At 44.3% G+C, this 24,938-nt stretch overlaps 1 protein-coding gene across 1 annotated transcript in view; it reads left to right on the top strand.

Moving 5' to 3' along the window:
* The window catches only part of upf1 (UPF1 RNA helicase and ATPase), a 29,691-nt gene extending 4,753 nt beyond the window's left edge, over positions 1–24,938 (top strand). The window contains exons 2-24 of the mRNA XM_042342749.1: positions 5,584–5,726; positions 7,799–7,888; positions 8,393–8,560; positions 9,211–9,391; positions 10,142–10,303; positions 11,666–11,750; positions 12,130–12,228; positions 13,158–13,266; positions 13,887–14,046; positions 15,068–15,186; positions 15,660–15,824; positions 16,777–16,891; positions 17,270–17,413; positions 17,915–18,128; positions 18,637–18,754; positions 19,836–19,992; positions 20,498–20,640; positions 21,562–21,736; positions 21,940–22,021; positions 22,636–22,797; positions 23,490–23,710; positions 24,303–24,425; positions 24,761–24,938. Of these exons, the coding sequence (XP_042198683.1) occupies positions 5,584–5,726; positions 7,799–7,888; positions 8,393–8,560; positions 9,211–9,391; positions 10,142–10,303; positions 11,666–11,750; positions 12,130–12,228; positions 13,158–13,266; positions 13,887–14,046; positions 15,068–15,186; positions 15,660–15,824; positions 16,777–16,891; positions 17,270–17,413; positions 17,915–18,128; positions 18,637–18,754; positions 19,836–19,992; positions 20,498–20,640; positions 21,562–21,736; positions 21,940–22,021; positions 22,636–22,797; positions 23,490–23,710; positions 24,303–24,422 (3,132 nt within the window). The 3' untranslated portion in view covers positions 24,423–24,425; positions 24,761–24,938. The remainder of the gene's footprint in view (positions 1–5,583; positions 5,727–7,798; positions 7,889–8,392; positions 8,561–9,210; positions 9,392–10,141; positions 10,304–11,665; positions 11,751–12,129; positions 12,229–13,157; positions 13,267–13,886; positions 14,047–15,067; positions 15,187–15,659; positions 15,825–16,776; positions 16,892–17,269; positions 17,414–17,914; positions 18,129–18,636; positions 18,755–19,835; positions 19,993–20,497; positions 20,641–21,561; positions 21,737–21,939; positions 22,022–22,635; positions 22,798–23,489; positions 23,711–24,302; positions 24,426–24,760) is intronic.

Here is a 24,938-nt window from a genome sequence, read left to right as displayed (position 1 = left end):
TCACTTTACCGTATATTCTGTAAAGCGCTTTGAGACGTCTCGTATACTTGGCAAAGGCACTATATAAAATGCAAGGATTACTAATATTTAGTTCTGTGGGCAATTTGTTGGCTTGAATCGCATCATGCTCTGATGCTGACTCCAGCTTCCTGGTCATTTTAAAGATGTGCCGCAGAGCCATCTGGTTATTGTTGGAGGATCCATTGCACGTTTGCTTTGCAGAGCAGCGTGAAGGCAGCAGCTGAACAAAGTTGCTGGAGAAGATTGGTGCAATGGGATGTAATGGAAATACCTGTACTGTATGCCACTGCCCACATAAAGACAATGACTAGAACCTTTCACTCTCATTTCACCTTGGCAGAAAAAGTGGTGGTGGTGAGATGTATTCCAGTGATACGATTGGCAATGGCAGATGTTGATATTCAGTTTGGAACAATATCACTTGATATTGTGGGAAGGTTTGAAGTTTTCTGCAGAACTTTCCAATTGCAGCCATGCTACAACACAAGCTCTTTGGATAACAGCAACCAGAAAACTATCCTGTGTTTCTTTATGGTGGATCGTCTTTTCTAGCTACTATATATGCCTGATAATGTCAGTGTCGGAAATTGTGACATGTCAAGTACTACACTCTTCCAACGTCAGAAGTATTCTTTGACACAGCCTTCAGTCAGACGCTTTAATAATCCTTTAGCTTCTTCACAACTCCTTAGGGTTGATGGTTGCTCTGTGTAGCCAGCTGAGGTGATGTAATATGTCTTACCTTTAAAGAAACAGGAATTAAGTGGACACAACTGTGTTCTTGCTGTTGCATATGCATCAATTTATCGGTCTTGCACTCACGTTAATGCATCCTTTCTCACTAAAATGACTTTCAACAAGTGGAAACGCACATTAATGAGTTTCACAAAGTGACATTCGTGGTGCTCATTCATTGTTGACTTGCTGTATTTTAGTTGGAGTCTCCATGATATAGAAGGCTTGTTCTTGGTGAATGAAATGGTAATTTTTGCCCTTTTGACACCTGCATCGACTTAGTTCAGCTTTGAACAAAGTTAGTTTTGCTCGGCGAAGCCTGAAGTATAAAGAACCAGGTGTTGATATGGGGGAGATGGAGGAGAGGATGAGTTTTGTTTTGCAATTTCCAATTTGAGGAAGAGAGAGTAAGGTTTTTCAGTTTCAGCTATGAAGATAGCCTGTTTTTGTGGATTGGCTATTCTTGACTACATGGAACTGTTGCATAAGTGTCATCTTTTGCAATTGGTTTTAAGAGTCTGTTTTGGGCTATTAACAATTGATGTTCTGACTGCATAATATATTATATAATTTTGTAACTAGTGTATATAATATAAAGTGATTTGTTTTGGAAGTTTGCATCTTCTCGCACTTCCTCATGTCAGATGAGTTCAAATAATGTCGCCAATGCTCGCAGCTTTTTGGAGCTCGCAGAAAACATGGTCATTAACTTGAAACTTGATATGCGTGTCACAGAGACCTGTGAGCATGCCTGTGGTATATGCTTTCATCTATAACGCAAGCTTACTGGGTAACTTAATAAACCATCTCTTACAAATGGCCCTTACTTCCTCTGAGAAAGATGACTTTTAAAGCTTTACGACTTTTATGTGGTAACATGTTCTGGTGTTAATTTCTTCCCTTCTCACTTCTTCGAGTAGATGTTTCATGTCTTTTTCCTCCTTTCCTTCCACTCGTGTGGACGCTATGGATGCTGTTACTGTTTTGTGTATCTCATCCAAGTAAGCATTATTTATATACAATCTAGCTGGTTTATTCACCTGGAGGTGGAGGGGACACAATTAATTCCCTATCATGCCCTCATCTAATGTCCGCAAACATGCAACTTCCAGCTAGAAAGTGTTTTTTCTTGCACCATCTGAGTAAAAGAATCCCTCAGCAAACATAGGAATGTGGATAATGTGAACAAATGGGAGGAGTTTAGAATTGTTCAAAGCAAGGTGAAGTGGATTCGGAAAGAGTCCCGGAGAACAAGAGCATTGGAATGAGAACTCGGCCTCCGATGGAGTAGAGGAGTGAGTGAATGTTGCACGAGGGGCAAGCTGAAATCCTGTTGTCCAATTCCACGAAACGCTACAGATGGGTAAATCAGTTAGATCTGTTCCTTACAGTACACTAGCTACAGGATTAACTGCATCCTGGTCTCAGAGGGAGTTTGTGGTGTCGTGTTACAAGCAAACGTCTGCCTGGTTATGTAGGAACGTAGTGTAGCCTGTCTGTCTTGCGTGCTGGAGCGTAAAAATCCAAAGGTTGCTACCGTGTGATCTTCTGAACGTTTAGTTAGCAATTGCCCGTCATAAGCAACACCGACTTGGAAAAGTGTGCACCTGTGTGGTATTTATTTTGTTCTACTGTTAATTGGGAAAACAAAAGTGTCTCCTCAGTTAGGCTCCGAACTGATAGTGAAACTTGGACGTTGTATAGCCAGGTCCGGCCACATAAGGCTGCAGTTGTTTGGAATGCTAAGTTGGGTATGTTGTTTACAATTTTTGGGTGGGTCTTCACACACTCTGACACGCTACCCTGCGTGGAGGGCGTTATGTAAGTGCAAGTTGATGTTGTTACACGAAGGAACAGACTGTCTGATCAGACAAGTGACACATGATGGGTGGGGTTTTGAAAGCTGCTGGCAATGACAGTGGGTTAAGGGGTGGGGCGGGGTGGGGGACGGTTGCTGTATTTCTGTTCTAAAATATGTCCATTGATCCACTGCTAGTATATTGAGAGGAAAGTTAGATGTATGACTGAATGAGCAGTCATTCATCTAACTGAGTTTGGTTTTAAAGCGCAACTGTTGAGCTGTGCTGAAGTTCTGAGCATCATTTCCGCACTTGAATCAGTGGCTAAAAGTAAAAGCTTAGCGCTTTTTAATTGCTGAATACTGGCCACGCCGTGTGCTGTTTTAGTTATTATTCGAAGAGCTACTTCAGGCTACAATTATCTCTCCAGAGTCATAAGATTTCTGATTCATTGGAATGACCTGCGATCATTACATTTTGGGTGTGCCGCACTTCTGTATTGCAGGAGATGTAGGGATTAAGTGTGAAATGCGTATTCATGCTTCACTGTTGAAGGTAGCCCCACTTCAGGAATGGCCGTTGTTGGCAACTTGTATAAGAATTGCTATAGTGAATACAGGAGGCTAGCTCATTGCTAGTTGTAGAGTCGTGCTTGTAGACAGATGTTGGAAATTTTAACCACTCAGGATAAGGGAGTTAATGCCACTAATCCATGGCTAGATTAGCTTTTCCTACCCTGAATGCAGTGGACTCTTGGCTACTGTTACCTCCACAGATGCTAGTCACCCGTGAGGGCTCCACCTATGCAGCCAATTTTATGTGCCTACACAATGTTTGTGGGAGGTGGGACAGGGCAGTTAATCCTTATCTCAGTGCTACCATATACGTCTGAAGGTCTATTACTGTAACCATAGTTATGGGGACTCCCTTGCACAGCCAGCCCGTGTATTCAATTAGTGTTATGGTTGCAGTGTCAGTGGCAAACTTGTCTCCAGTGGAGGGTTTAGCGCAAGTCTTATTTCTACATCTCTCCGTGGTTTGAGCAGGATGTCCCAAACCAGCTGTGCAAGGACTGAAAATGTCCAATCACTTCCCCCCCCCTCCACATCTTTTGTGGAAATAGAGGTATATGTTCATTTCTGAAGATGATAGAATTATTAACCTTATAGCATCGTGATCGTTGCACAGTATCCTCTGTATAACGTGTTAACCACAATGTGTGACTGACGTAAGAGACGTTTCAGTTGATCTAAAACTGTGGGAGGAGAGTGCAGCTCGCTGTGTACTTCTGCTAGTTTTTAAAAAAATATTATTTCTTAATTGCTTCCTTTTTCTTTTGTGGCGTAGAGACCTGCAATTTCCTGTGATCAGACGTGTAATGATAATACTTGCCGCGTTTTATTCAGTGATACGAGGGAGGTGTATAGTTTCTGAGAAGACGCCTGAGAAAATGAAAAGGCAGCATAGGGTTCTTCCGGTCTGCCTGCTTTTGGTGTGTGTAGTATCTACTGTGGTTGTGTGTCCTGCCCACCTGTAGATTGATGTCCTGTCTCAGATTTTTTTTGTCATTCCAGGCACTCTAGCTGGTGGATGAAAGTGACTGAGGGTGCAGTTTTAAAAGCGGCACAATTGTATTTTTTGAAATAAAGTTGAAAATGTGCATCCTTTGTTGAAATCTTTCCTGTGAAACGTGATCCTGTTGTCGCTGTATCGTAAGGCTTTTGCACATATATTTGACCGACTTTTACTGATAAATCTCAACTGATTTTACTGAGTTGAAAATGTGTGTGTGTGAGTGAGTGAGAGAGAGCTTTGACTCCTCCGATGGACCTGATTCCAGCCTGATGGGCTACACAGAGCATTTCAATTTACTGAGTCGTGGAGCGCTCCGAATCTGAGTCGTAAAGCACTTTGAGATATTTCAAAGGCATCAGAAAGTGAGAATCTATACGTACTACATCAAGTGCAAGGTTTAATTGTAATATTAGAATGTGAATATTGTAACGATGAGAGAGCTGGCAGCAGTTTTAAATCCTTGTATCTTTCAGGAGCTGTCATTTTTTTTTAATTCTCTGTAAAAATAATTATTGGAAAATTGGTATGAATTGCCCTACATTTACTGGCCCCGGGATGCGCCAGTGCGTCGAAGAGTTTGGTAGATAGTGTGTACCCAATCTGGTATTTGTAATAGCAAGTGAATGAGTTGTCACGATATCGCTTTAGTAACAGAATCACGCTGGAAGAGATTTAAACCCCGAGCTGGTGCTATAACAGTGCATTACAGAGTCCTGTAGCTTACTGGTTAGACCACTCGCCTCGCAAGCGAGAGGACCTTGATTTGATTCCCAGGCAGGATGAAAAATTGGGTATGTTTCCGTACTCCACAAGCCTCTGTTTACCTAGCAGTAAATAGGAACCCGGTTGTTAATCGTTTGGCTGATCGCTTTTTGAGGGATAATAATCCCTTCCAATAATAAATCAATGAATTAAAATAATAATGTTATGGTCACTCAATCCACGGCTGTTTGTGGGACACTACTGTGCGCCGTTGGCCGCCGGATTTCACCCACTAAATACGCAGTCCATTTACTTTACAGTATATTCTGTGAAGCGCTTTGACATGTCTCCAAGATGTGATAAGGCGCTATATCAAATGCAGGGATTATTACTGTATTATTGAATTTGGTGAATTGTGGCTTGACTCAAGCCCAGCTTGTGTGCTTATTTTAAATAAGCGTACAGTAAATGTATCCACCAGCGCGTAGTTTAGTATGCCTTTTTCCCAACAACTGCTAATCTTTATCCAGATTAACTTGAAGGTTTAGATGCTAATCAATAATGTCTTTCCATATGTCGAAAGTGCAGGTACCCAAAAAAGCAAGGGTTTCGTGGGTTGGTTTCTGCAGCTAATCTGGGACGAATCCTTCAATGTAAAGATTCTATGATTTAATAATTATTTCTATAATGTGCCGGGTAAAGGCACTATTACATTCTGTACACTGACCCTGTGCCTCATTCATTGATGCAGGTAAATGGACCCGAAGGTGTCCTGCAGAACGGAGCAGTGGATGATGCAGTGGCTAAAGCGAGCCAATTGTTAGCGGAATTGAACTTCGAAGAGGATGAGGAAGATACATACTACACCAAGGACCTTCCTCTGCATGCGTGCAGGTACCAGGAATATTTTCTGTTGGTTTTATTAACAGTGCGGCAGAATCACACTGGAACTAGTGAATGCGGATCTGTGCGTCATGTTATCACTCTGAGATCCTGCCTTTCTCTCCCTCTCTCTCTTTTCATCTCTCTCTCCCCCCCCCCCCCCCCCCAGGTAATTCCAATGTCGAGAGAAGTTCATGAGTAGCAGTCAGGGTAAGAATGTGTACAGAATTGTTCCTGATGATGAGAGAATACAGCAACGTCAACAACAACATGATTACATTTGTATAGCGCCTTTCATGTCGGGAGGACGTCCCAAGGTGCTGGAGAGAGTACAGCATTTCAGACCTGAGCTGGGGTTGGGTAGGGAGGGGTGGGGCGCTGGCCGATAGCATGGTCGAAGAGAAGGGGCTTGAGGTGGGACTTGAGTGGCTGAAGGATTGTTATGCCCAGCTCCTCAGTTTGCTCAATCACAGGCTTGGTTGTAATGTGTTCTCTGAGGGTAAAGATAAACATGAAGGTCGGCCACAGATGAAAACCCTTGAGAGTAAATATATACCTCATCTTTCTTTCCTCCTTCCCAAACCATGTGACTCAAGCCGCATACCCTGTACTATACAAGTCCAATTTGTTGCAGTTCATAGATTGCTTATCCATGGTATAGCTGCATTGTAATCCATAGCATTCTGTTGGGAATTTGATCATTTAGATCTGTCATTGTGACCTTCAGTCCAGTTTGAGGCTATTCATGGAGTTTTTTTTGAACACTTTTCATTAATTATATTTATTTGGGAGACTCTTCCACATCCCTGTAATATTCTAGGGAGAGATGATTAGTTTTATTTGTTTCTTAGATTGCCTCTGTCTTGTTAACTTTGTGCTTGTCTTGTGCTATACCCTGCTCACATTATTCATTATTCATGATCTGTCATTACCAAAGTCATAGACCGTGTCTCCTCTTGATCAAATTTTTTCTGACGTTCATATTTTCTGTGAGGCTGTCTCTTTAACTCAGAATCATTCCTGCACTCCCAGTGCATTAACCGCCATTCAAAGGCACAATCACCAGAATCACACACTTGTTTTCCAGATGTGGCCTTATCCAATAAAGGTCCTTGCAAGATTAAATCACCTTTGGTACATCGGAACAGGGGAAGGCCATTCAACTCCTCAAGCCTGTTCCTCCATTCTATAAGATCATGGCTGATCTGTACCTCAACTCCAATTTCCCTTCCTTGCCCCATATCCCTTGTTACCCCTAGCTAACAAATATTTGCCCAGCTCTTTGTGGATCTATAAGTGAAGACCCTCAATATGTTCTTTGATTAAATTTGCTGACAGCTGCTTCACATTGAATAGTTTCGTTCAGTAATCTCACCCATATCTTTCTCTCATTTCCTTCTTCACCAAGCTGAGCTGCTTGTAAGAATTACTTAAAATCACATAAGTGATTAAGCTATCCTAACACTTGATGTGTATATCAATTTTATACAATTGCAGTATTGTGAAATGAAATCAAGGTCATTTATTCTCCTGAACAAAAATCCTTTGTTCTAGCTTTAAACTGTTAGTTTTAATCGCAAGGAAAAAAGGGTGATGAAATACATATTCTTTCTGTTTTGTGAAGCCATAATATTCATAAATGTTTTTGCATTGGGGAAACAAAGGCCACCTCAGTGGTGCAGCTATTTCTGGTCTCCTGAGTGGTAAAAGTTTTGTCCTGACTGTTTGTGTTTGGCTGGCCCTAAGTAATCTTGGCACTCAGATACAAGAGGTACAAGTCTTTGCAGCTCAAGATAAACCGAGTCTAAGAGCCAATCCTATGCTGGTGCCTTGCTGGCATGCCTGGCTCAGTGCTGCACTTTTTGTTCCCCACTGAACTTGCAGAGTTGCTTCACTGTCAACAAGTTAATATTTTTAAGTACAGGGGTATTTAATTTTCAAATCTATCTTCTGCACCCCCACCCACTTCACTTCCCTTCAGTAAATATCCTTAACATCTTTTCCTTTTCTCAAACTTAATGTCCAACAGACAATAACGATAGTGGCAAGGTTTGAGCTGAAACCAATTTTCCTTTGTGTTTAAGTTACTGTGGGATTCATGATCCAGCCTGCGTGGTTTACTGCAACACCAGCAAGAAATGGTTCTGTAATGGCCGTGGAAACACTTCTGGAAGGTGAGTGATTTGGTGTGTTGGTGTCTCCTGTATGAATGCTTGTCGTCTCACTCCTGCTTTTTATTGTCCATTTCCTGAATCTCTGTTCTCGTCATATCCTTGTACATTGGCAGCCTTGGTCGAGTCTGATCCCTTCCTCCCGCCCTCCCTCCCTCCCTCTCTCTAGGCAGGCTATGCCTGGCACCTCCCACAATCAGTTCAGCTGGGATCAGTACGTCATGGTTTGTCAGGTCTTGGACACAAGCCAGCATTGGTTCCTCTTGAGATACCTACAGCTTGAGATTCCACTGCTTTGTGCTGTCCTCCAGTTATCCTTCTTTCTCAAAAAAATGGAATGAATTCAATTTGATTTTATTGTTTTTACTAAATTCTCTCTTTTACTCACACACACTCTCTCTCTCTCTCTCTCTCTCACACTCTCTCTCTGTTCCAAAAGTGCTTGAGTGGTTATATAATTTAAACACAATTCATTCTGTTTTCCCCCTCCTGTTCCTGCTCTTGCAGCCATATTGTGAACCACCTGGTGAGAGCCAAGTGCAAGGAAGTGACTCTGCACAAGGATGGGCCCCTGGGGGAGACGGTCTTGGAGTGTTACAACTGCGGCTGCAGGAATGTGTTCCTATTGGGCTTCATTCCTGCCAAAGCCGATTCTGTGGTAGTTCTGCTGTGCAGGTGAGACTGACAACAATAACTTGCATTTGTATAGAGCCTTTCATGTAGGAGGATAACTTGAAGCTCTTTGCTAAGATGGATTGGGTGGGGGAGTTTGAGGGGGTAGGAGGAGGTGATGTAACAAACGGTCATTGAGGTAAGTTTTGAACGTAGTAAGATACGGTGAGAGGTGGGTGGATTTAGGGGAGAAAGTTCTAGAGAGAGCGATAATGTGGTACACAAATTGTTCCCTGACCCTTAAAGGATACTTGAAGGATGCTGCCATTTGTGCACCCGGTTTTAATACACCCGGTTATAACCTTCAAAGAGCTGCAGTGTTCTCTCTGAGAGGTCAGCCTTTCTTAGTAAGAGTAAGAGTGAATCTGTTTAAGGGCTACTAATGACATGTTGGTTAGGGAAAATGAATTTGGTTTAACAGCTACGGCTCGAGGCTGATTCAGCCAGGGCTGTTCAACAAAACCAATTTACATTTATATAGTGCCTTTCACATCGGTAGGACGTCTCAAAGCCCTTCAAGCTGAGGCGTTCTGCCATTTCCTCAATAGATGCATTGAAACATTGTCACTGCTACCTTGTCCACTCCACTCACTTTGATATGAACGGACTTGAGAGATGTTTCTGCTCCTTCCCCCCCCCTCCCCCCACCACAGACAACCCTGTGCCAGTCAGAGCAGCCTGAAGGACATCAACTGGGATAGCTCGCAATGGCAGCCGCTCATTCAGGACCGCTGTTTCTTGTCCTGGCTGGTGAAAATTCCCTCCGAGCAGGAGCAGCTAAGAGCACGTCAGATCACGGCACAACAGATCAACAAGCTGGAGGAGCTCTGGAAGGTATACAGTGGTGTGCGGGTAACCTTGTAGGTCTTTGTGCAGACATGCTCCCCAAGTGCATGGACGGTAACCAGGGCGATACTTTCTACTCTTCTAATGCTACAGCTGAGGGATTCTACATGCAATCGTAAAAGAACGTTACTAACGTTTGAAATGCAGATATGAATTGTGTAACAAAATTTGTTACCTTATTGTTCGTTTCTGTTCATTCTTTCAAGGCATGTCCTGAAAGGTTTTCGCAATTTATTTATTATGTAATAATGGGTATGATTGATTCCTTTAGACACTGATGTAATGCGCTAGTAAAGATTTTGACTGCAAACCTAACTTACGTGCAAAGTTCCTTCATTGTACTGTGGAATCCTTGAAAGTCCAGTGGACTTGCAGGAGGAATGGAGTATTTAAGTCCAAGCTACAATAATAATAATAATCCTTGCATTTGATATATATCATGTCTTTGAGACGTCTCAAATCCCTTCACAGAATATACTGTGAAGTGAATTGACTGTATATTTTGTGGGTGAAACACGGCAGCATTAATAGTTTAGACAGAATATATTTACTGTGCATTTAGTTGTTTCTAATATTCAGAATGTCTAGATTAATTAAAGCTAGAAATGCAGATATGAATATAAAACTTCTAAATAAATTGAAGGTGTTTTTTCACTGACCTCTGGCTTGCTCTGTTTGGTGCAGATAATACAATGACTGGTTGTTTTGCTAATTTCCTCATCTTCTCTATGTCGTTAGGATAATCCCTCGGCCACGCTCGAGGACCTGGAGAAGCCGGGAGTGGATGAGGAGCCACAGCATGTGCTCCTGCGCTACGAGGATGCCTACCAATATCAGAACATCTTCGGGCCGTTGGTCAAGCTGGAGGCCGACTACGACAAGAAGCTGAAGGAGTCTCAGGTATTGCGCAGAGCAAACCCAGCTGTTTGCCAGCAATTCACAGCAGTCACGCTGGCCGGCAGCAGATTCCAGCCGAGATTCCAGCGTGTTATCTGGTTCTACTCAAGGACCTCTGTATTTTATGTTTACGGAACATTTTGTAAGAGGATATATCTCCACAGGGGAAGGCTGAGTGGATTTCGGCTCAAGCTGGTTACAGCAGGGATACGAGTGGAGATATCTCGCTCTTCACCATGACGCATTGTTTTGTCCTGTAACATTTTTTTACAATTCTTAATTTTCTTTGTAATAGATTGAACATATCTCCACTTCCCAGACCAAGCTTGAAGAAGTAAAGTTCTCCTTTTTGAAAGTTCTAAGTCTCCTACAGAAGTTGTGGCTGTGTTTCCATTAATATTAGATAAGTTTCTTTTACTGTGGGCTCTTGTCTTCTTTATTTTCTCTCTCACTTAATCTCTCTCGTTCTTTCCTCAAGTTGCATTGCACCTTGAAAATTCAGAGGACCCAAGAGCTAAAGTCTTGCTTCCAAAGCCATTAGCTCTTTTCAGTGTATTTAGTTTAATTTTAATGGGGCTATGCTTACTACTTTGATCAGTTAAGTTCCTTGGAGGTAGCTATGATGATTCCCCTGAAAAACTGTTGGTAGCTCTATTGGTAGCCTGTAAGATAAACTGAACACGAGTCTCACGACACCTCAGTTTGCCCTACAGAAGGCTCAACATGTTTATCCAGTAAACTCTGCAGGCTGGCAAGGTCACAACTTTGATCTCTGCTCTGTGCTGGAGCAGGTTCTTGTGGAACTGTACCCCAGTGGAGAGGAAAGAAAGGAGACGAAGCGAGGGAGAAATTTGGAGGGCAAGATTTCCAAGTGACGGGTAGAAACGCGTGTGGGGTCTGACGCAGCACATGTGCGTTTCAGATCAAGTCGGTTGTTCTTGTCTTGTGTAAAATAAGGCAGAAGTTGATTGCCCAGTACACATGCAGAGACCCAAAATTTCTCACGGTCTTAACCTTGAGGCTGCCACCTTAATTTTAAGACCAGGCAGATCTTTGGAAGACTCTTGAATCCAATTATGATTTGGAGGCCATTTATTTTTTGTTTGTTTAAATCTTAAGACTTGAAGGCTTAAATATTAAGTCTCGATGATAAGACCATGAGGATTTGGGGTCTCTGGAGTTAAAGCCCTAACATACACTGATTGCTGTTCACTTGCCTTCAAGCCCAGGGTGTGCGTCTAGGGCTAGGGAGGACGCCAATTTCCGCCCAAGGTAACAAGGAGCCAAAGCCTGACTGACTTGTACACAGATTGCAACCAAGTCTTTTCTGATCAGTTTATTTTTTTTGTGTTTCTTGTATTGTAGACTCAGGACAACATCACTGTCAGGTGGGACCTTGGTCTGAACAAGAAGAGAATTGCCTACTTCACTCTGCCCAAGACGGACTCCGGTGAGTGGAATTGGTTTACTTTCAATTTAGACAGGGAATTGTACAGTGGGGTGGGGGGGAATCTGAAATAACTGAGCATTTAGACTCAGAGATCCTATATTAGCACTAGATTTACAATAACACCAAATTGATCATCTGTAGCCAATGCTTGACCTTTTCCACATTATCCCGGTAGTCAGTCACCTACCTGAAAGTAGACCGGAAATATAGGAACACTATAAGGAAGAAAGTTATTGTGGATTGATGTAGGTTCCTGCTGACTTCCCAATACAGCCTTCAAAGTGTGGAAAGGTGCTATATTTGGACTGTTTGTCTCCAACCAGACAGAAGATTTTGGGGAGAAATATCCCCTGACTTCCCTGCCTCTCTTGTTTTACAGACATGCGCCTGATGCAAGGGGATGAGATCTGTCTGCGCTACAAGGGCGACCTGGCTCCTCTCTGGAAGGGAATTGGCCACGTGATCAAAGTCCCCGACAGTATCCTATGCATCTGAAACCCATGTGCAGTGCACTTGTTCAGCAAAACACCAGCAGTCATTGTCTCTGTTTTCGAGCCAGTGGCGTAATTATCACCCACAAAATATAGTCAACTTTACAGTATATCTGTGAGGTGCTTCAAGGCATTTCAAAGACATGATAAGGCGCTATATCAAACGCAAGGATTATTATTATTATAGCCAAGAGGAATTGATGCCCAAATTCAGAGGTGGCTTTCCTGCATGTTTCGTGCCATGGTTGCTCACTTACCTTGGTTGCAAACACTGTTGAGGTTTGTTCGGTGAGTGGGTGCAGTCTAATACAACCTTCAAAGTGTGGAAAGGTGCTATATTTGGACTGTTTGTCTCCAACCAGACAAGATTTTAGAGAGAAGTAGCTATAATTTGCAGTTTACTGTAAACCTCATTTTAGTTTATCCATGGCAGTCCCAGTCATAGCTTGTAAGCACTCAGTGACAAGACCCAGACCTTGGTTTGCTTGTTAAACCCTCCCAGGTTATGTCACCAGTCAGTTGCTGTTTGTTTGAATGGTGGGAAGAGTGCAGCCTCTTCTCCACCCCCCCCCACCAACCCCCGAGATTTGGCTCTGTTTAACTTGACAAGTTTAACTCGTCTTTGAAGACAAGGCGCTATATCAAAAGCAGGGATTGTTATTGCAGGCCAGCAGAACTAGAAAATTCACCCACCCAAGATTGATTGAAAGGACAAATTTTAAAGCGTGTGGGTGTAGATTTTTTCTCCTAATAATTTTCTCTTGTTAAAACTACCAGGTTATGTCACCAATCAGTTGCCCACACATTGCCCACTTCTGAGTTACGAAATGCGTTGATTTCAGCAATGTTTTATGAGTTGTTTGTTTGCAGCCCCGTCTGTGTGCTGCTTAACTCTACCCTTAACCAGGCCGTGCAGACTACGGGGATGAGATTGCCATTGAACTGCGAAGCAGTGTTGGGGCACCAGTTGAGGTGACCCACAATTTCCAGGTGGACTTTGTCTGGAAATCCACTTCGTTTGACAGGTAACCTGTTCGTTTGGTGACCTTCACCTCCTTGCTGCCAGAGGGGCATTAATAACCCTTGTGGTCTGGCTCAAGCAGAGGGTTATTTAGGTTTGTATTGGTGGGGGTTGGGGTGGGTGACGTGTAGCAACAAAGGGTCATGGCATTAACGTGTTGAACTGTGATCTTTATCCAACTGGCTCTTATACACAGTTGCGTTATGAATTCAGCTTAGTAAATAGATTGAACAGGGCAATTTATACTACAGAAATTTAACAATTAGCAGTTTTAACTTTCATCATCTTAATCTGCAAAATGCCATCTTTAAATACAGACACCTGAGACAATGCAACACCCCTCTCCCCCACCACCCAGCTCTCCATTGGAGAATCAGCATAGACTGTATGAATTCAAGTCCTGACGTGGATTTGAACCCACATCCTCTGACTCAGAGGCGAGGGGGCTACCACTAATCCAAGCTGACCCGCTCTTCGGTTACAGTTTGGATTCAACCTTTTTTGCCACTTGATTCCCTTTGGAGGAGAAGCTCATCTCATTCTGACTGGCGGCTGTATAGTTTTTGAATCTGATGCTACTCTCGCGCTCTCTCTCTCTCTCTCTCTTCCCCCCAACCCTTTCAGGATGCAGAGCGCACTGAAGACCTTCGCTGTGGATGAGACCTCGGTCTCTGGGTACATTTACCACAAGCTGCTGGGCCACGAGGTGGAAGATGTGATCATCAAATGCCAGCTTCCCAAACGCTTCACGGCTCATGGTCTGCCTGACCTCAATCACTCACAGGTAACAGAACTTCACACTGTGTGGTGACATTTATCAGGAATGCCTTTTGACACATCAATATCTTTCCTTTATCACACTCGTACTTGGCCACCTGACTTCCCATCAAACCCTAGACTCAAATGAGAAAATGATTGCAGAACCAGTTAGGATGATTGATTTCAATTCCAGCAGTAAAACATTAAGAATCTTGTCTTGAAAGGCACAGGATACCCAGCCTTAAAATGGCTGTGTATTGGAATTGTAAGTCAACATATCTCACTCCTCTCCTCTGGTTGAGCCCCTCACCCCTGGTCGAGCCCCTCCAGTCTGGGTCTGCATCCTGCCCACAGCACAGAGCTGGGGCTTGTCGAGGTCACAAAGTACGTCCTCTGTGTGTGTGTGTGAGTGAGAGAGAGAGAGACCACAGCTCCCTCATCCTTCTGGAGACTCTACCTCCTCGTCCTCCTAGATGTCTCCCCCGCGTTCAACACAGTCAACCATGACATTCTCGTCCACAGTCGTCACCTGCTGCCTCTCTGAAAGCTGTCTGATCCCACAGAGTTTTATTGGAATGCTGTGAGTTCGTGCTCACCCTCCGTATCTCAAGCCTTCAATCTGTCGATTGTTCAAAACATTGAATCCGAGTTACTGAAACTGCCTGCCTCAAATCAAATCAATTCCTTTTCACTGCTTAAGTCTGTTATCCAGTGTGTCCCAATGTTGTAAATTAGTTTTATGGATGCATTTACATGTCTTTGCCACACACATACATATATATTGTATATATACACATACACACGCACACAAATATACCCCTCTCTCATTAAGATTTTGCTGCTTATGAAGTGAAATCTTTGTTGTATGCGAGTGCTCCCCGTTTGGGTATCAGCAGTTTTGAAGAGATGCCTTCTGTCTTTGGGTTTGAAGTTTGAGCCTCGGAACTTCTAGTGCAAGCTGCGTAGCGAGGCCTCTCTCTGCACAGCCCTGGCTGATACTTCATTCAGTTGCTTTGGCATCACCATGTTCTGTTACCTTCCGCTAGGTTTACGCTGTGAAGACTGTTTTGCAGCGTCCTCTCAGTCTGATTCAGGGCCCGCCCGGCACCGGCAAAACAGTTACCTCTGCGACCATTGTGTATCACCTCGCCAGGCAGGGCAATGGGTAAGTTCCAGAAGTTCCAGTTTGTGAGGGATTTGTGAGAGATTTGAGCCAAGATACTTATCGTGGGAGTAGAGACAATATACAAAGCCAGCGCTTTTGGAAAAACTTATCAGTGGAATTTTGTTATAGGAAATGGAAGCCTACTGGAAAATTGATTAGTCACGTCAATTTATTCTTTTTTAAAAAAAAAGAACTCAACATTGACTTGTCTTTGAGCAGTGAGTAGCTGAAATCCTGAAAAGAGTTTGTTCAAAGCAATCGACAAAGCTAATGTAATTTACTGCAACTTATTTTAGTGGAAGGTGCTGCTGTTTTTTACATTATTTCCCCATGGTCGAGTCTGCTTTAAAAATAACCATTAAACTTGTGTCTGATGCGCTCTTTGGTGAGCTTGTGCGGCAGCTTTGGGTGGGCCTGTACAGGGCCCTGCTTTTCTAACAGTGTGTTTGGGTGCTGTTGGGATGCTCCTGCAGGCCTGTCCTGGTGTGCGCTCCAAGTAACATCGCCGTGGATCAACTGACGGAGAAGATTCACCACACGGGGCTGAAAGTGGTCAGGCTGTGCGCCAAGAGCCGAGAGGCCATCGATTCACCAGTCTCCTTCCTGGCACTGCACAACCAGATCCGCAACATGGACAGGTAAGGAGACGGGATTGCCCTGCGAGTATGCCTGACACCACAACAACAACAAATTGCATTTACACAGCGCCTCTCACGCAGGGTAGCTTCCCAGACCGCTTGGTACACAACTCTGATGTTGTTGCTGAGGTTAGATTAGAACTGAGCATGAGGCATGGGTGTTTCTCGTGGCGGTAGTTCTTTGAATTCCTCGAGGAGAATAGATTTGTCCCATGTCATAATCCATGCATTTGGGACATCCTCCTGACGTGAAAGGCGCTATCACAAATGTCATTTTCTTGATGTAAAACAAAAACAACAACTTTGATTTCTGTAGTGCCCTCCTCCTCGCAGGATAACATCTCAGGGCACTCAAATTACACCTTGTTGAGAAGTCTCAAAGCACTTCACAGGATATATTGGAAACTGGGTGTGTCTGCATTTTGTGGGAGGTGCATTTGCTGTTCTGAACATCTGGATCCGTGTGCTGGGGGGAGGGGTCGCGTGGAGGAGTGGGGTGGGTGAAGAAGAGGCAGCATGGGGGCTGATCTCATGCTGATGATGAGACAGACTTGCCAGTATAAATTGGCCTTGTGATCAGTGATAAGAGTTGCCCATGAATTCTCCCTGCTGCCACTCCTACTACACCAGCTGTCGGTATCAAAATGAAAATCTGCTGCACAAGTTTGGCCTTCAGTTTGTCGTCCCTCTTCTGAAGATGCCTGTTTTCCTCAGAGACGCAGTGTCCTGGGGACCCTCCAGGGTCTCACCCTGAGTGGCCTGGCTCTTCGCTTTTACAGTAGTGCTTTGAGGCACCTCGAAGAGGTGACAAGGCGCTATATCAAATGCAATTAGATTAGATGATTAGATGATAGCTGCAGCAATGGTGTTCTCTGGATCAGGAGCTTCTGTGAGTGATTATAACTGTGTCAGTATCCACTCCTGCCTAATGGCCATTTGCTCTGTTTCCCAGTATGCCCGAACTGCAGAAGCTGCAGCAGCTGAAGGACGAGACCGGGGAGCTGTCGTCTGCTGATGAGAAGCGTTACCGTGCGCTCAAAAGGACAGCCGAGCGGGAGCTGCTGATGGTGAGAGATTTTCCGCTCTGTGGTTCTGTTGGATTCTCACATCTATTTCACTCTCTCTCGCTGCTTTTAACTGTTTTAAATACCAGCTACTTGGGTTTTATGATCTGTTTATCGCCGCGGCGTGGTTGAAACTGTAGTTCGTAACAGGATTCACTAATAGTGACTGAGTAGCTAAGTAGGATTCCTGATGGTAACAGGCAGTGTGTGGTTGTTACTGCGTCACTACCAACCTGCGGGTTTCCCATGTACTCGACTCAGTTATTTACCATCAGTGGAAATTGCCGCCTCCTACTTCTTCGAGGCTTACTGGTGAAGGCGAATGTTTCCAAACATGTGCTTTGGTTTTATTTCATCTGGCGTTTGTTCTTCCTTCGGCAGAACGCTGACGTGATTTGCTGTACCTGTGTGGGTGCAGGCGACCCGCGTTTGGCTAAGATGCAGTTCCGCTCCATTCTGATCGACGAGAGTACACAGGCTACGGAACCCGAATGCATGGTGCCAGTGGTGCTGGGAGCGAAACAGGTAGGCTGGATTCGGTGACACACGCACACTAGGGAAAGGAGAGAGAGAGAGAGAGAGCAATCCACTTCTCTTAAACTACACGCCTAGCATTGTATATTTTGTCTAGAAAAAGGTGTGGGACTCGGAAAAGGGCCTAGCAAATGGTTGGTTACATTTAAAACAATCTTTCAGTTAGTGTTATTTTCAACCAGGTTCTTCTGTCATATACATCACATTTGCTTCTTTCTATCGGTGAACTTCCCCATTCTGTCCCGTCTTCTCTCTAACCCTCCCTCTTGTGAAGGGCGTAGGGTCATGTGCCTTGTTAGCCACAATTAGTGATATGGGAGAAGTCTCCCACAGTTAACCAACTAAGTAAATCTACCCTATCTGCCTGACTGTTTTCCAATCATTGTTAGCATCCACCTTCCTAGCTGGTAAATGTTAGATGAAGAGCAATTCAGTATGGGAGGGGGGGAAATTAACTGACGCTGACCTGAGTGCTGTGTTTTTCCTTTGCAGCTCATCCTTGTGGGTGACCATTGCCAGCTGGGGCCAGTGGTCATGTGCAAAAAGGCCGCCAAGGCTGGTCTGTCTCAGTCGCTGTTTGAGCGCCTGGTTGTTCTGGGAATCCGGCCGATTCGCCTGCAGGTCCAGTACCGGATGCATCCGGCGCTCAGCGCCTTTCCGTCAAATATCTTTTATGAGGGATCACTGCAAAATGGCGTCACTGCGGGTAAGGATTGTCCTGGGTGATGGAAGTGGAGTTCAGCAATTATTACTTCAGTATGAAAAGCCACCTTATATATAAATGTGGAGGCACATTCATGTCCTCACCCAACATGCTTGCACCCACACACACGTCTACTGGATAAGGGTTAGGAACGACAATCTGTATAACTTTCTCCTCTTCCTCAGTATTGCCCAAGCCTCTGCGTATTTAATGCCCCAAAATGGGCAGTGAGTGGTTCTGCCAATGCATTCCTAACTTGGTCAACATAAATAAGGCATCAGTGCCAATTTGGGTACAAAAGAGATGCAACTGAACCCATTGCCTAATTGATAACACCAGCAGCGTTCAGACATTAACATTCCTACATGTGGACAATTTTTTTATTAATTAACCACTACATTTTGTTCCTTACTTGGGTTTATGTGAATGAAGCACAAGTTACTGCTTTTTTCTGATTTCCTCTGCGACTATTTCAGGATACTGATGGCAGCCGTTTCTTTTTTGTTTGTAGCGGATCGTATTAAGAAGGGTTTCGACTTCCAATGGCCGCAGCCTGACAAGCCGATGTTCTTCTATGTGACTCAGGGCCAGGAGGAGATTGCCAGCTCAGGAACTTCCTACCTGAATAGGTAACAACAATAATAATAATCCTTGCGTTTGATACATGTGCTGAGACATCTCAAAGCGCTTCACAGGTTATACTGTAAAGTGAATTGACTGTATTTGGTACGTACTGAGAGAGGTTACCTGTTTAGTCACATAGAAAAGAACAGTAATATATGTTAACATAAAAGTTTCTGAAAATGTGTGCAGCCATTTTCAACCTTAGACCCGACTCATGTTATGGAGTGTGTTGAACCATACGTCTCGTCTGAAGCTGAATGGAGTTCGCCTTTTTTATGAGGAAGAAAGCATAGTGAAACCAGACATGAGACACTATTAGCTGGGGCATTCTGACTGGGTCATGGTATCACTGTATTGAACAATAGTGAGACACGTGGACAAACTGTCCAGCTTGCTCCAAATGTCCACACTTCACTGATGGACGTGAGGCTGCAAGGGAGAAATGACAATGGAGCTTACAGCACTCGAGGCTACAATTGAGATCAAACAACTAGATAATGGAATTGACAGCATTAGCCTTGTGCCATCTTTAATGCATCTGCTGAAACTCTGCTGTGTATTGCCACAGAGGTATGATCTTATTGAAGCATTTATGACCCTAAAACACATGGATAACTGAAGTGTGATAATATTCTAAACGTGGTCAAAACATTTGCAACAGCAAGCATGGAAATAAACTCAGAAGAGGGAGGGTCAATCTAATAATAATATCTTGCATTTGATATAGCGCCTTATCATGTCGCTTAGACTCCTCACTTTGTCAATGCACTAAATATACAGTTCCCGTTGAATTACTTTACACAAAGTGATAAATGTGAACTACAGACACAGACAAATTGACTCAATAAATTCACAAGGGAATTAGACAACTATTTAGCAAAGAAATTGATTGACCACTGTAAAGGAGACAGTCCTGTTAGGATTACGTTTGTCACTTTGGGACTGGCCTCACAAACTACATTAGATTATTCTAGCCCTGTATATTCCCGTGCTCCCAAAAAGAAACCTGGAATACTATTTAGGGGTTTGGAATTTGAAAAGTTCATGGTTAGAATTTTCTGAGGTTTCGCCCTCTGTGCTTTTCAGGACTGAGGCTGCTAATGTGGAGAAGATCACCACCAAACTGTTGAAAGCTGGCGCGAAGCCAGATCAGATCGGCATCATCACTCCTTACGAAGGGCAGCGATCCTACCTGGTGCAGTACATGCAGTTCAGTGGGTCTCTGCACACTAAGCTCTACCAGGTACTAATTAAACTATCCACTCCCTCTGCTAATGAGCCAAAGGTAACCAGCGTCTTGGCTTAATTTCATTTCAGAAGTCTTAATTAAGCCTGCTGTTTTCAGCCACTACGCCCTAAAACTCAGGAACACTATCCCTCTGCCTTGCATCCTCCTTCCCCATCTTCAGGTCCCTTCTGCAGACTTCCCTCTTTGATTGTGCCTATGGTCACCTCTCCCCAGCTCGGCTTTGTGCTCCACCACTGTCGAGTGCTCTGGGACGCTGCCCTGCATGAGGGCCACTGTGTAAATGCAAGTTGTTGTTGCGGACTAATTGGGCCAAATGGCCTGTTCCCATGCTGGGTCACTCTGTAACTGTAAGTACAGTAGCCATAGGCAGATTGCCACCTTGTTGACAGCTTCGTCTTGTCACGGCATGTTGATGTTGAACGTACAATTTGGTGATGGCGTCATCAGATCAGTATCTACCAAATGAGGCGGTTCATTCACTTAACCCTTGCTATTGCAGGAGGTGGAGATTGCCAGCGTGGATGCATTCCAGGGCCGAGAGAAAGACTTCATCATCCTGTCATGTGTGCGAGCCAACGAACATCAGGGGATCGGGTTTCTCAATGACCCTCGCCGGCTGAACGTCGCCCTGACCAGAGCGAGGTATGTGCTGAATGGGCTTCAGATCAAACTCTGGAAAGATTAACATTGAATATCTGATATCCCTGGCCTCTCTGAATCGCCTTGATTCTCTGTGAGCTTTGTAACCTCTGAGTTGTGTATCTTGGAACGAGGACAGAGACGGGTCTTGGGACGTCCTCCCGACGTGAAAGGCGCTCTATAAATGGAATCTTGTTGTTGTTGTTGAATGAGCAGAGTGAGTGTATGTAGAATTACTTCTTACTGAGGGCTGATTTTTGCTGTTTATGCACTTAATGTGTGTAGATAAGCCAAGGTACAAACTTCTTTTGTCGGACCAGCTGGTTCCTCTTTCTGTTGTGACTCATCCTGCAAACTGCATAGATAGCTGAGAGCATCTGTACATCCAAATAACCTGGTAGTATTCTGTTAAACCACAAGTGAAGCACAGCATGTGAACAAGGGTAATACCTTGGTATGAGTCAGTGGCCTTGAGCTTTGGGGGGAGCGGGAGAGAAGAAAGTTTTAAAATTTCCACCAGTGGGTTCATAAAATTAATGCCATCACAACAGCAAATGCTATCTTAATAATTAGATGGAAGTTGCCATTCATTGTATGTATAAAGGGAAGTCCCATTGAAAGCACACAGAATCCCCATGTTTCCCAAATTACCAGTGAGCTGTAAATTAACCTCTTGTGGTAGTGTGTGGGCTCACAGAGGTGCAAGGGAATAGAAAGGTTGAACGAGTCAGCCTTGTATGCCTGAATGGACCTGGTGTATTTGGTGAGGAGGGACCTGGAAAAGGCGAATACGGCTGGAAGTGAAGATGGAATAATTTGGTTATTAAGGACATTTTAATTGTACCATTAGATTTTTTTTTTCTCTCTGCTTGACGACCTGCTCACATTTATTGATTGATGTGCTCTTCCAAACCTTTACCCTAGGTACGGTGTCATCATTGTGGGGAACCCGAAGGCACTGTCCAAACAGCCCCTGTGGAACCACCTCCTGAACTATTATAAGGAGCAGAAGGTGCTGGTGGAGGGGCCACTGAACAACCTGCGCGAGAGTCTGATGCAGTTCAGCAAACCCCGGAAACTGGTCAACACCATCAATCCGGTGAGCAGTCCTGCCCTGCTATTTGCTCGGAGAAATTTGTACCTTGGCTTATCTATCCTGGCATGAATCTACTCCTTGTGATTCTGTCGAATCGCCTCGTTATCACTTTCTATCATATGTGATCTCATACTAATAAGCTGTACACTTGTCCGGCAGGGCAATAGCCTGTCCACATCACTGTGTATGTACTGTCTGTGTTTCAGGGTGCCCGGTTCATGACCACGGCTATGTACGACGCACGGGAAGCCATCATCCCAGGATCTGTGTACGACCGAAGCGGACAGGGTGAGGTTTCAAGTCACAAGCATCAGAGTTCTGACCGTTAGGTTACCCTGCACTGTCACTGCTGAAACAATGCAGCTGTGAAACCCGAGGTCTCCATTAACCAGACGGCGCTTTCCTCTTTTCAAATATTGATTTTTCTGAAAGAGCCTGAGAGCAATGACCAGTGTTTGGGAGTGGGGGTGGGGGGGGACTGACTTGAACACGGATTGAGGCCAAAGCTCATTCAAAGCTGTTTCAAAAGGAACATGTTAGAAAGCAGAAGGGTGTAAATTTGGATGTAAATTGTAGGGTTTAGACGTTGCAGTGTTTGTACGTCTGAATATATTTATTCATATGTTCCATATTTGGAGTTTATTTATGTCTTCTGTTGGGGGGGTGTTTGGAATCATTGGGGTTTTTTTTCTTTCTTTCCCCATCCCCCNAAAAAATCCAGTCACTCAATCCACAACTGTTTGTGGGACACTGCTGTGCACAATTGGCTGTTCTGTTTGTCCCACAAAATCAACACGTTACAGTGAAGCGCATTGAGATATCTCAACAACGTGATAAGGCGCTGTATCAAATGCAAGGATTATCATTATTATTATTTACCTATTGTCTGTCCTCTTTCGCAGGCCGTCCCTCCAACATGTATTTCCAAACCCACGACCAGATTGGGATGATCGGAGCCGGCCCCAGCCACATCGCAGCGATGAACATCCCAATCCCTTTCAATCTGATGATGCCCCCAATGCCACCTCCAGGGTACTTTGGGCAGGCCAATGGGCCAACAGCAGGTGAGAGCGGGTCAGAAACCCATCACAAAGTTAATTAATGTATAAGGGGGCGCTGGATAATGGGGGTTCTGCTGTCCTTTGAAAGTGCTTCAAGACCTTTTATAGGAAAGATTTTATATAAATATTAGTTGTCTATCCGGTTGTCTATGGTTTGGCAAGTTTAGTATAAATATGCTATTCACCACACGTTGGAGAGTGTAACCAGGGGAAACTAGGGGAACTAAAAAAAAAAATTCAGGAGGAACATCTTCACGCAAGAGGGCTGTGAGAATGTGGAACTCTGCCTGAAGCGGTGATTTAAGCAGATATTATGGTCTCATTTAAGAGGAAGCTAGATCTACAGATGAGGGAGAAGGGTATGGAGAGGGAATAAGGAATGGGTGGATAGTTTTGTGGTGTATAAATGCGGCACAAACTGGTTGGGCCGTGTGGTCTGTTTCCGTGCTGTACAGTCTATTAGATAAATCTATGTAAATTGAATGGTAACAGCAACGGATTACACTTGTATCGCGTTTTTCACGGCAGTAGGACGTCCCAAGGTGTTGGACAGTCAGGGATCCACATCCGAGCTGGTGGTTGGGATCAGGAGAAGTGGAGGGTAGGGGTAGGAGGCTGCAGTTAAACAGACAGAATTTAAGGGTGTACTCGAGCTGACAAAAGGGTCAGATTGACGGCCCTTGTCTTGTCTGTAGGTCGCGGCCTGGCTAAAGGGAAAGCAGGTCGCGGTGGTCGTCAGCGGAATCGAGGCATGGGCAACCAGCAGAACAACCCGTCCAACCTCCACAACAGCCAGGCCAGCCAGGATGTGGTGTCCCAGCCTTTCTCTCAGGGCCCCCTGACCCAGGGCTACATCTCCATGAGTCAGCCCTCACAGATGAGCCAGCCAGGCCTCTCTCAGCCGGAACTCTCGCAGGTAAAACCTGTTGTGCTAAAACCATGTACCAAAGCGGTAAAGATCTGGGTTTTGCATTTCCAGGCAACGTGACTTTGGTGGGGTTGACAGTTAGCTCGGTACACTGGCTTCATGATGATGTGCTTTTAGGTAGGAAAAGGCCATCTATTTTCTGAAAGGATTCCTTCAGATATCTAACTCTTCCATAATAATCCCCAAATAATTTTGTCATTCAATCCACGACTGTTTGTGGGACACTGGTGCGTGCAATTGGCTGCCACATTTTGCCCACAAAATACACGGTCAATCCGCTTTACAATATATTTAGTGACGTGCTGTAAAACTTCTCAACGACGTGATACAGGGCTATATGATATGCAAGGATTATTATTATTATTATTACCCAAAGCAATAAATCTTTGCAACCTCCTGGAACTTGGCCAGTTCACTGTTTCAAACCCTTTATAGTTTCCTTCTCCCACTTGAACAATAGATTAATTTTTTTCCGTATGACGTGTTTGGAGCTGATGTGGCTGAAGGGGTAGCATGTATCTAATGTAGCTCACTAATGCGTTGAGATGGCTTTTAATTCAGTTTGTTCTCCTAATTACAGGACAGTTACCTGGGCGACGAGTTCAAGTCTCAGATAGACGTGGCTCTGTCACAGGACTCGACTTACCAGGGGGAGCGTGCATATCAACATGGCGGAGTGACTGGGCTGTCACAGTACTAGAGTGTGAGGCACATGTTTTCTTCTCGTTGTTGCGTTTCTACGGTTGTTCTCCTCGGAGATGCCCAGTTTCTAACAGCAGCTCGCCCGAGTGTGTAGTGTTGATTACACATCCATTTTACGGGACGCTGCTGCTCGCAATTGGCTGCCGAGTTTCGCCCACAAAATAGTCAATTCACTTTACTGTGCTCTGAAGCACTTTTGAGATGCCTCGAAGACATGATAAGGCGTTGTATTAAATGCAAGGATAATTATTATTATCCCGTGAAGTGTTGTAAGATGTCTCGATGATGTTATAAGGTGCTGTTGAGTGACCCACTTTCTGTGTTTTTTTTGCACAGGTTAAAGTGAAGAGAGCTAGGCTTGAGCCGAGCTTAGTTCAACAGTAATTCAATCTGGGGAAAAAAACAAAAATGGATACCTGTTTCCAACTGCGACAACTGAAGCACCACTGTGTGAGAGCAACAGGAGAGCGAGAGAGAAAGAGAGAGAGTAAGAGAAACCAAACGAAAGGAAGAG

The sequence above is a fragment of the Callorhinchus milii genome, unplaced genomic scaffold (genome assembly GCF_018977255.1).
Source record: "Callorhinchus milii isolate IMCB2004 unplaced genomic scaffold, IMCB_Cmil_1.0 Scaffold21, whole genome shotgun sequence".
NCBI classification, from domain to species: Eukaryota; Metazoa; Chordata; class Chondrichthyes; order Chimaeriformes; family Callorhinchidae; genus Callorhinchus; species Callorhinchus milii.
The sequence above is the reverse complement of the archived record's forward strand: the minus strand, read 5'-3'. Positions and strand labels throughout refer to the sequence as shown.